Source organism: Pollicipes pollicipes, unplaced genomic scaffold (genome assembly GCF_011947565.3).
Source record: "Pollicipes pollicipes isolate AB1234 unplaced genomic scaffold, Ppol_2.1 Scaffold_7262;HRSCAF=8765_pilon_pilon_pilon, whole genome shotgun sequence".
Classification (NCBI taxonomy): domain Eukaryota; kingdom Metazoa; phylum Arthropoda; class Thecostraca; order Pollicipedomorpha; family Pollicipedidae; genus Pollicipes; species Pollicipes pollicipes.
In genome coordinates, this window is record NW_023597055.1 from 16,377,863 (window position 1) to 16,390,060 (window position 12,198).

The following is a 12,198-nucleotide window of genomic DNA, read 5'->3' on the forward strand; positions in this document are numbered from 1 at the left end:
CAATTGGCCCTCAGTTCTGTGCAAGGTGCGATGATGTCACCAAACAAAGACATTTTAGGTAGCATATTTACTCAAGAAAAAAGCAATGTTGTCTGCAGTAGTCTTTCCTACTTAAAAGTACACCAATGATTGCAAGAGAGTATATTTAATCCCATCTGATGTTTGTTTCAATACGTTCAACTGTGCGCGACTCTCTTTAGTGCAAGTTGGCTGTGCAGATTGACAGTGCAGAACTGCGCTAGTTTTTGCGGACTTGATGGAGGGATCCGTCTCCAAGGTTATGCGATTGCACCTGCTTTCTGCACTCACTTACTTGTCGACGTATGGGACAGTCCTTCCGTCCCCCGTATAGTTGATATAAGAGCTGAATTAAGACGTTAAATGATAATGACTTCTACATGAATTATTGGGTTGATCTATGGCGACGTATCGATAAACGCTTGGGAATGCTGCTGAAAGCTTCCACGGCGGTAATTTACCCAGACACTGCATCGAATTTTAGATGCTTTCAGTTGTGCAGAAAGCATAGTAAGCTGGAGTTAGTTTTGAGGGAAGGTGGAAAGTGAAAAATTTGTCCGCAAAAAGATTTATCAGAAGTGAAAATCAAATCAGAAAAGACGAAGCAGTGAATGAGATGTGCCGGCTAATAAGAGCATGAATGCTAATTCGACCTGGAACTAAAGACATAAACATTACAAAAAGTCATTTTCTGACCTCCACGTTGTTGTTAGGTCTTGTTAGCAAAATTTACAACGTTTACTATAAATCATATTTTATAGTGAAGCAACAAGTGCCACCAAGTACGTCCATTGGTGGCTTTCAAGGGCATGTTTCTCCCTGTCTTCCCCCCAAAATCTAAAAAGTGGCAGTTTTGACATGACTTGTAGGCATACTGGATGTCATAACCGACCCACAAAGAAGAAGCGTCGCTTCTATTCTCTAAACTACAAGGTTGAGTTGTGAGCTATGAAACGAGACTTTGCAATTTGAGATATGAGCGGTTTTAAAGCACTGAATTTCGCTTCCAGAATGGTTGCCGTGTTTCTCACCAGTGTTTTCCAATATTTGTCGTATATGCGCTGGACTATTTGTTTCCTGATGACAGCACCCCTACCGTAACTGGAAAGTTCTGGGGGTCATGCATTATGCAGTGCTCATTCATGTTCATATTTTCTCCTCGCCTGTGAGCATGACATTGGATGCTCACAGGTGGAAAGATGGCATGGATGCAATTATGGTATATTTCATTGCTGTTTTTTAACACTGAATTGTAAAACTGGCCTGATAGACCATTAGCACAATCACGATATACATTTAAATACAGGCTATGGAGGCAGACAGCTTATCTTGCATGCAGCCTACGTTGATAGTAGAAACCATTGTAGTTAGTGTGGTGGTGGAATACTGAACAATTTCCCGTGCATGATTAAAGGAGGAAGCTATGCATGGGTCATGGCCAATAATCAAAGTTCAGAGAAGGTTTTGTGTTACAGTTAGTTATTTTCTCATAACTTTACGTGTAATTTTACGGCTAGAAAGTTTGGTTGGGGGAAGAATGAGAGTTAATGGGGCCCAACCCAACATAGATATTGAGTAGGGCCCCAGAGAATAACTTGAATTGATGCTCCTGCACTATATATGAGACCGTCACGCATAACCCCGTATTTTCATGCTACTTGCATGCAAAAGGCAATTTGGCATGCTGACTGAACTTCTACCAATGTTTGTATGCTGGTGTCATTCTCCTACAGAAGTTGGTGTTTTCATTATCTGAAGCGCGGATTTTTACACCAGCATGTATAAAATAAATAAAAAGGAATGGTAATCAACAATCTTAATTATTACCCTTATTCACCGGTTTTCATAACGAGGGCTATTGTGGGAGGGGGATTCCCTGACGTTTTCAAACTAAGAGAGGTAAAGCCTCGCAAAAAAAAACACCAAAGAAACAGTGAACTGTCTAACAAGGTCCCGCGATTAGTTAGAAGTCCCCAGTTGTTCATAGATCCCACTAGGCTACGTCGAAGGTCAAATTTTCATGGAAAACAAGCACCAGCTTTGCATGTTCATATATACAAAACATGCAGTGTAGTGACATGGAACGTAAAGAAGCGTGTCCCTTGTTCAATTACAAATACAATAGCATGCAGTTTCATTTATTCCGAGCTTCTATTTATAACGTACGGTTTCGTTTATGTACCAGTGTCAACCCTCCGCGCGTAGTTCGCGGAATTTTCGCTCGCCGCCCGCCTCACCTGCCGACGTTGAATCGCCTTGCAATGCTCGTAAAAAACTGCGCTTCTCTGAAACCACAATTACTAGGGGCACTTTTTTGGTGTCAGCACGCGTGCAATGGATGCCCCAGGGGCTGCTAGAGCTTTTGAGTGAGACTGCGCAATGTGCCGCATTGGTATCTTCAGAAAACTGTAGGATTGGGGGTGTCGCATCACCCCCTCCCTCTCCCGTCAGGGCGAGCAGCTGGTTCAGAAAGCGCTAGTTGCCTGTTGTAGGGTTATTAACAAATTTCAATGCGATTTGCTTGTTAGCCACGGTGAAAGGCGCCCACCAGGCAACAAATGTCGCGCCAAGCTTGGATCATGCCTAGGGCGTGCTTTGAATACTTAGTGTTCCAGTCTTTTTTCATGCAGGGCAGGCATTGATGTGAATCTCCAAGCTCGTGGGCCAGTAGATGTTTTTGACGTCCTGATGGATGCCTTCCTGGAATGGAATTCCCCTTGATGACCTACCATGAGTCTCGGTTTTTCTGACCGTGTTTTTTCCAATGCTACAGAAACGGCTTACACCATGCGCACTACACGGATAATTCGTAAACTGGTTACGTTCGGGCTAGTAGTCTCTTAGCGTGCACTTTTGATTCGCACATGTTGCGTAAATGCTCCAGCAGCTGTCCACAGTGTTGCCTCGCTTCTCTAAACAGCAAAGGTTTGCGCGCCTCTGCATGACTCAGGCTCTGGAATTTCCAGGCTGTAGCCCGCGGCGCACACAGTTGCGCCATCTCGTCAGTTGGGTGGCGGCATGAGCGGCGACCGGGCCATGGAAGGCGTTTGTTCCAACCTACAAATGGGTGTCGGTGTGCGCGCGCAACTCGGGGCTGTGCTCCTGCTGACGCTGACGGCGTGGCTGACGGACGCGGTTCCCACAGCCAACAGCAACCGGCCGGACATTCTGCCGACGGACTGCGGCCGCCGCACCGTGCGGCCGGATGAGGCGCTCCGACCGTTCATAGTCGGGCCGGGCAACACCACCGCCTATTATGGCCAGTATCCGTGGCAGGCGCGGCTGGTCATGTACGATGCCAAAGTGAAGGGCTACGTACATTACTGCGGAGGCATCATTGTCTCGCACGAACACGTGGTGACGGCCGCCCACTGCGTGGTTGAGGTGGCCCCACATCGGCTGCTGGTGCGTGTCGGAGACCTCCGATTTGACGACCGCGAGCTGTTTGAGCAGGAGTTTGCCGTCGCCAGCTACCATGTGCACAGCCGGTTCGGCGCGGGTGCTGGCCTCCGGCACGACGTGGCCCTGCTGCGGCTACGTCGCCGCGTCGGACCCGGCATCGAGTTCGGCCGCTACGTGCAGCCGGCATGCCTGCCGGCAGCCGGCGCCGAGTACGAGACGTTTCTGCTGTGCGAGGTGTCCGGCTGGGGGCGCATGGCGGACCTCGCTCCCATCTCGGAGGTGCTGCGCGGCGTCTCGGTGCCGCTGGTGTCAGACGCCTTCTGTGGCGCACCCGAGGTGTACCAGGACCGCTTCCTGCCCGGCGCTATGTTCTGCTCGGGCCCGACGGGTGGCGGCGCCGACAGCTGCGAGGGCGACTCGGGTGGCCCGCTGGTGTGTGGCGACGAGGGCAGCGGCCGCTTCGTGGCTTATGGCGTCGTGTCGTCTGGTGACCCGCTTGGCTGCGGCCGACGACCCGGCCTCTACACTAAGCTGTCGGCCTACGTTGGCTGGCTGTTGCGCCGCCTTGAGCTGGACCAGGAGGAGGATGCGGCCCCGAGCACGACAGTGATCGCAGCTAAAGATGCCGCCGACCGGCCTCAGGGCGACCTGGGCCGGCCTTGTTCCACCCCGGATGGTGCGGCCGGCTTTTGCCTTCACTTGCGAGACTGCCCCGACCTGCTGCCGGCGGACGGCGAGGACCTGTCAGTGACGCTAAACCGGCCTCTCTGCGGCCTGGATGCGGCCAACACACCGCTGCTCTGCTGCCCTGGCCAGAAACCGCGCCGCGTCGGCTGTGGACGGAGCAGGTTTTCGCCACCGTCGCAGCTGGGCGCTGCGTTCGCCAAAAACGCCGCCAACTTTCCCTGGATGGCGGCCATCTACGAAAGGCGAGAGGGCGGTGGAGGTACGGCGTTCTGCGGGGGCGCCGTGATCTCCGACCGATGGGTGTTGACGGGGGCGACCTGCGCTCGTGATGACCGCCAGCTGAGTGTGCGCTTCGGTGACCTTGACTTGCAGGACACCTCTGACGACAATCCTAACGCACCTCCGTTCGAGCTGGACATCATCGAAGTTGCGCGGCATCCCCAGTTTGCGCCGCCGGAAGACGGAGCTCACAACATTGCCTTGCTGAAGACTGCATCACAAATTTCGTTCTCCAGCACAGTAGGCCCTATTTGTCTACCAGATGCATCCCTTACGTCGACTGTGCCAGCGGGTAATGACCTCATCTTTGCGGGCTGGGGCGCGCCCAGATTTGGAGACAACACTGCGCTCTTGTCTCTGAAATGGGCCAGGGTGAGGGTGGTGGATTTCGGAGATTGTAGAAGCAATTACACTAAGGTCCGAGCACACACCCAGTATTTTAATGCAGGCTCGTTTTGTACGAAGTTTATTGAACCAACACCGGAGTTCTCGTGTGCTATCAATGTGGGCGATCAGGGTTCCGTTTTCATGGAAGTTGTCAGGGAAGGTAACATCGCGAGGTGGTACGCAGTGGGGCTGACTGTTGGTGGAGTCGGTTGTGGCAGCGAAGAGTTTCCGGATATCAACATCGCCCTTGGACCATCACTGGACTGGATCCAATCAATCATCACGGCGCCATCATAAATGTTGCCTTTAGTTGCCTGTGCCATTGATCAGTGCAACCGCACAGCCACACCTCGTTTTTTCAGCAGATTTCTAGTGCGGTGCATCGTATGAACTGAGCTCTGTTACGCCGGCTTTTATGTGAGCAGACGCCCAATACATGTCAGCAGTCAGCAACACTATGTCAGCCGCAAACGCTATCTCGACCATAACGGATCCTCCTGGTGGGTATCTAGCATATCCGCGACCGGCGATCAGGAGGCAGGAGCTAGACGACCGCCGCAGTGCTGATGAGCAGAGCACAGACACACCACTGCCAGAGTACCTGGCGGTTCAGCGTTACAAGCTGGACTCCGACAGGAAGCCGCTCCCATTGGGAGGCGTTTCCGCTGAAGTGTAACCCGTTCCAGTGTCAAAAGGCGTTCTCCAAGCTAATGTTTCCGAAAGCTCTGAATATGCTCATACACCAACGGCAAATAAAGCGGTCAGTTGTTCGCGATCAATGAGCTTACACTTGGCGCGAGAGGTCAGGGTTCTTTCAGCGCCGCTGTTACGGTAACCTGCACCAAATAAAAATGTATAAAAATGCGCCGTATGTTGACGCCCGCGCGGAATAACAGAGGATGGAGTAAAGGGGATGGAGAGACACGGCGTCACTGCTCACACATTCAATGCATTCATATATATACATATGATTTCACTAAGAATTAAGCAAGAAACACGTTTGTATTAGTTGTATGCTGTTAAGCTGCATCACGTTAACATGTGTTGCAATGCTGATGAACATCATTTCTAGGAAAAATTGTCATTTGGTTGGTCCTAGTGGGACAAAATATGGACCTAGATACATCAACCGGCTACCAACCGCGAGATCTCGATCGAGTCAATCCGCTGGATTGTCGGCAGGACTGTTTCTTTCGTAGTTTGGTGAAGACAGGGGTCATATCTAACACTTGACATTTTCGTGAAACTCAGCGAATTTTGGGCGAATTTTAAACAACGCATTACGCTGGGGTATCCGAATACGCGTTTAAATAACGTAACAAAATGGTGCGTTTGAATTAGGCGCGAATCCACGACATGCCAGAGAGATATCTTTCGAAAACCTTTGGGGGTCTCATCGACCTCCTATACCCCTACCAGGCGAGGAGGTTAACTACCTACTGGTTACAACTAGTTAATCAACTTCTTACCGCACAAGAAAATGATATAGCCCCCACCTTGTTTCGTTACAGAATACTGCCGGAATCCCTCATCGGCTCACATGTGCGAACCTCGCCTTCTGGAGTCGCTGTAATAATTCTTACAACGGGACCCTCCGTGGGCAAATTCACTGCCGCTGCTCAGGATCAGTTGCCCATGGTCATCTTAGCAAACACGCTTCTGTGGCCGCATGTCAATCCCCCAACGGAAAAAATCAACCAACTTTTCCGGCAGCCCAAGCCCGACTTTTTCCTTTTTTCGGGTCATTTCGGGATCGGGATCGGGGTCGGGATCGGGGCAAATGATCCGGCCATTCCGGATCATTTCCCGACTTCCACCTCCTGGGAGTCGCGAGAAGGCAGCTGAAGAGCGAGTCTCACGTCCTGCTAATCGCGAATCCATCAACGGTACCCTACACGTGCTACTGCTACACCCACCAGCGGCCAGAGGCGTGCGAAAATACGTCCCACCTCATCTGTGAGTCGCGAAGAGATTGACCAACAGCCAACTCCCAAATTTCTATAGGGAGTGAGATATTTCAATCCACGGCTAAACAACTGCCTATGTACTACGTAGGACTTTCTCCATCGCTCCCCGTGAGGGGTCCTAACGCAAAAGCGTATGTGACGCGTTTAGACCGCGGTGACAAAAATTCTTTCATTACACACGTGGGAAAGTCACAGTCGCCCCAAGCTGTACGCAGTTTACGGGCTATGCAAGATAGTTGATTTGACACATAAACGTTGGTCTGACCACGATACGTACACTCTCATGGCACAAAATACAGGACGCACATCATCGATCTGCTATTTTCCTCCAGACTGTCCATTGAAACGCATATAAAAATGCCAGGCAGGGGTCGGTACGTCATATAACAACACACAATAGCCACAGATTTATGTATTGAACATGCTAATTGCTGTGATACGACGTGAGCGCCAAGGTGATACAAATAACTGATCGCAATTAATGCGCGAGCAGGCAATCTCAAAGAGACCTACGGAACGCATATTCTTAATTATCTAAAAGGAGAAAAAGGGATCTCAGAATCGCCGAAGGGTCGATTCCCTCGCCGGCTTACATTTTGCCGAGGGGAAGGCGTAGAGTGTCCAGCCGTCGACGCACCCGGCCGGTAGGGCTCCCACACCGTGCCCGCCCCACTGTCTGAACGTTCCCGTGTGCTGTTTGAGCATGCTCCGCATTGGCTGAACGTATGCTACTTCGACGAGGTCGGTGTTTTTAAAGGCCCGGTCCCCCTGTTGGTCGTACTGGCGTGCATGTCCGGAATGAACACTCGGGCCAAGCGTAGTAAACAAAAACCGTACTCGCACATTGAAAAAACAGCATGTGGCCCCGCGGTGGATTGACACGCCGCGCGCCGCATTTGAAACTAACCTATTCAATCCTGTTCCCGGGATTATAAAAACACACACGTCGTACGAATGACCCAATTGCACTAAAAACATAGCATGTGGCCCTCGGCCGATAAATACGCCGCGCGCCGCATAACCATAAAAAACAGTACATTTCAGATCGGGCTCACTTTTTTGGGCTACAAATCACACAAACACTCGTCCTGATAGGGGATGATCCATTCCCGCGAAGGTACGGTGAGGATACCCCTTTAACGTGTTTTGCGATCACGTCCAAATTTCCGGTAGCTTATAAGCATCCATTGGGCGTATTTTGACACCAGAAACGCGTGTCTAGCTTTTCTGATTTCGGAACAGTAGTAGTTAGAGGAACACTGCACGGCGATCTACGGCCGCTGCGGGCGGCGGGCGGCAACCAGCGATGTCGCGGAATGCACTGCCTGCCGGCGATGTTACATTGGCCAAGTCATGTATCATATGTAGATGCATATACACACACTCACACACACACACACACACACACACACACACACACACACACACACACACACACACATATATATATATATATATATATATATATATATATATATATATATATAATCAAAACAGTAAAAGAATATCGGCGATTTTACTCAGCAGTTAACAATGAAAATACCTGTTTAAATTTTAAGTCCTAACTGGGCATGCTCTCGTAGGTGTGACGCGAAGTAAAAAAAAGTGCGATTTTCCGGTAAATTCGATTTTTGGCCTGCCATAATAGGGGCAATTGTTTTTTTCTGTTATCCTAAAAACATGCAAGGTAGCATCAATCGGAGACCTCGCTGAGACTAATCCATTGGTGTGTTTCGCTAAGATCCATCCTCATAAGTTTAGAAACGCCTGGGGGTGGTGGGGCTCGCATTCGCCCTCTGTTAGTCCGCGGCATGAAAATCCGTGTGCCAGGGCGACGGTTAAGGAGGGAAATCAGACCATTTGCGATTTGTGGGAAACGGGTGTGAGCGTTGTTTACCTCTGTAAACACCAAATACAGGGAATCTCACAGGGAACCGTAACTCGTTGAGACGCTACGTCATAGCCTGCAATGATCATCAGAATTTGACCCCGCAAGGGACCCGTGATGGCAGGCAGGGCGTGTCGTCGCGCGCCCATGCGCTACCACTCTATTGCGGTGATCTGGTACGGATCGGGCGTATTTTCATACAGACTGTTTACTTCGCCTTGCTGTTGAAGGCAAGGCTGATGTAGAAGGGTAGAGCTAAACTTCACTGCCCAGTAAACACGGCGGCTAGCTGGAGAGGGCTGGCCCGGCGCGCAGAGCCGGGCGCGGTCGGCAGCGGGGTGTCGGTGTATGGTGCGCGGCTGCAATCACCGCTGCAGGCGGCGGGCATCCCCGCCCGGTTAACTGAATTAGCGCCGGTGGATGGCACCACGGACGCAGACAAGCGGGGTGCAAACGGGTCGCACCAGTCTGTTATATATTTGGCACTGGTGCAGTGCGCGCAGATGCTTAGTAACATGCAGGAACGCAGCGAGAATCTTACCAAGGTGGTATCGGAGCCATAAGCGCGGAATCAGGTGGAGGGAGGGGGTAGGAAGGAGGAGCGTTTACCCCACACAAAAGGTTGGACGGGGAGTGACGCTCCCCCCCCCCGCAGTCTAGGCGTGATTAAGGTTATGTTTTCCCCGTACAACATTGAGCCAACTTCAGGAACAGTCTCAGAAAAATGGAAATAAGGCCGGATTTCTGTTCACAAAGCACTATCCAGCCTTCAACTGTTACTGCATACTAGCATTCTCCCTCATGCAAATGTCGTCTGCTCCAGCGAGTTCCAAGCGCCTGCAGCTCAGTAAAAGTTAGTTTCTTTGCGGGTACTCGTCGAACTGACTCATTGGCGGCGATGAATAGTTACTGTGCTATTTTGTGTATGTTTAAGCTTATTGTTCTTCATTACCATATTCAGCAAGCGCACCACGTGGAAGAGGTGTACAAAGGTATAGCGCACCGCGATGTATAGCTGCCTGCTCCTATCGATCACCCGTGGTACGAAACAGAAATCCGCCAAGAAGAGACCATTCGACATACACTCGTCAGATTAGCAACAGGCTCGAACTCATGTTCAGATAGATGTTCTCAACTTTGACCAACTATCGGTCCCGTACTAGGTCTTACAGGGGTTAGTTATTTTGCTCGTTGTGCTGAGGTCAATATCTATTTGTGCACACGCCTGCGAGAATCGAAGGAGACCGTTTTCAACTACGACCTGAGACCTGCTACAGCTCAAAGTTGACTAGTTGGTCAGATCTCCGTGCGATGGCAATGTGTGTATAATTAATGTGCAATATGCAATCTCCGTGGTAAGGGTACAACACATAACGATCTGTTTGACGAGAAAACAAACTAGTTTCCTACTGCCCCGGCGGAATGCCTTAACTGTACGGTGTTTATCTGTCATATTCGTTAGCTAAGCATGCATCAGTGGCCAAATTTAAAGGCGTACATTTGATTCTCATCCGTATGTTCTTCAATTGGGCTACTTACATAATCAACTGCTGTCAGTTTGAAAGATATGAAAAGGAAACCAAAGGTTATACGAGGCCCTCATTTTTCCTTTCAGTCCAAGGTAGTCCAAGGGCGAGGATGTCCCCTTGCGCCCTTCTCCCCCTTCTGGATCTGCGCATGGAAATATACCATTTAAATGTTTATCGTAAACCGGTCATGTCTCCGATTAACGCTTAACTTTATACCATGACAAACCATTCGTGAGCATTCAGTAAAGAGCTCGTGGGCCGAAAAGATGAACATGATCACTGAAACCTGGGATTAACTGGAAGAGTAAAAGATGACAATGCAGTGACATGCCATTTATTTCGTGACATGTTAGTGGTCATTGTCGGTCATTGAGACCCAAACAGGCACTGCAGTATCTGTGATTGGGACCCAAACAGGCATTGCAGAGCGCGCTATTGAGACCCAAACAGGCACTGCAGCGTCCGTAATTGAGACCCAAAAGGCATTGCAGTGTGTGCCACTGAGACCCAGACAGGCACTGCAGCGTGTGCCACTGAGACCCAAACAGGCACTGCGGCGTGTGCCACTGAAACCCAATCAGGCACTGCGGGGGTGGGCAATCATAGTCTCCAACGTGAAAGCAACGCGTGGCCACTGCTGTAACAACGAAGAGTTACTGCGCGGGTTGTTTCGTAAATAATGTGTCAAGTATTCTAGGCCTGTTAGATCACGATTGGCATCAATATTTAAGCGAATGTAGGTCCTTTTAGGCTTTGTGCCAGTGAAAGAGCACGGCAAAGGTCAGGGCACATGGACGTTATAGCACACACGTTATGGAAGGATGCAGACGAGGTAACAGTGTCACGGATGGAGCACTTGTTTCAGCTATCGTCCGCCTCTGCCGTGTAAGTACCTGGCTGGCCGTTGCGACCAGTTATCTCGTCGCCGTCCGCGGTCATGTCTTTTGAGCGAGGGCATTCTGAGAAATGGGCCACCAGACCGGCTCTTGACGCTTGGGGAAAATCCGTCTTATTTTCCAAATTACTCGAGGTGCCGCGAATGAATGCAGAGAGTGCGCGCGCTTTAAATCATCCGAAAACTAAAAGAACACCTACAACAAACAACTATAAACAAAAGCAAACAACCCCATTGGTAATAACAGCGAGGACAAGCAAATGCTCATTCCGATTAGCTTAGTCGGTAGAGCGCTGTGCCCACAATCGGAAGACCGCGGCTCGAATCCTAGCAATACTACAGAGAGACCTCGAACATTTGCTAAAAGCCAGACATCATCCAGCCCTGCTCAGGACTCCATAACGTCTGACGATGACTGGGAGTTAACTGGCTTAAATATTGTGTACGTACATTCTGGCGCACCAGACGAGAAAGGCAGCTGGAACAATTCATCCGTGACGATGCCGGGACCCGTGAGGTCACAGAACGTTTATAAGGTCTGATTTCCTTTATCAGGTTAAATAGATAACTAAATGTAATCGTAATATGGATATAAAAATAACTGTATACAATTAATGGAAGAACATTACCTTTGGGGAGCAATAGGCCCAGCGTTTTTAGTGATTGCATCTGACATCAAGCGCACGCACTGACACCGATAATACGTGTTTGAATAACACAAGGCATCTAAACACCACCATATCTGAACATAGTGTCGCCAAAATTCGGAAAATATGGGAGAGACGGGCTTCCCAGACAGTTTTTCGCTTCCCCTCTCCCGCTCCCTGAGACATCGTTGCCGCGCCCCTGATCAATGCTGGCGAACGGCCAGCGGCGGCCGGTCCGACGGCTGGCCCAGACCGCCGTGGCCGTCCAGCCGCCTGGCGCCGCCGAGGTCCTGTGCACGCTTGTCAAGCCCGAGGACGAGTCGCAGGCGCAGCAGAGACGTTGAAAAACAAACCGTGCGGCCAGTGTCGGGTGGCGCAGTACTGCAAGGCCCCATCATGCATAAGCAAACCTATCGCGGCCAGCGGCTGGCGAGTGGCGAGCGCAGGTCGCGAATGTGACGTGACATCGCCGGCGGCGGGTGGTGCGACTTTGGGAGAA

The 12,198-nt window shown here is 50.5% G+C and overlaps 1 protein-coding gene across 1 annotated transcript; it reads left to right on the plus strand.

The window, feature by feature from the left end:
• Positions 1 to 3,081: 3,081 nt before the first annotated feature.
• On the plus strand, positions 3,082 to 4,490 carry LOC119113495 (ovochymase-2). Its single transcript, XM_037237801.1, has 3 exons — positions 3,082 to 3,826; positions 4,127 to 4,366; positions 4,480 to 4,490. Exons 1-3 carry the CDS (start codon positions 3,082 to 3,084, stop codon positions 4,488 to 4,490), a joined length of 996 nt encoding a protein of 331 aa, XP_037093696.1.
• The last annotated feature ends 7,708 nt before the right edge of the window (positions 4,491 to 12,198 follow it).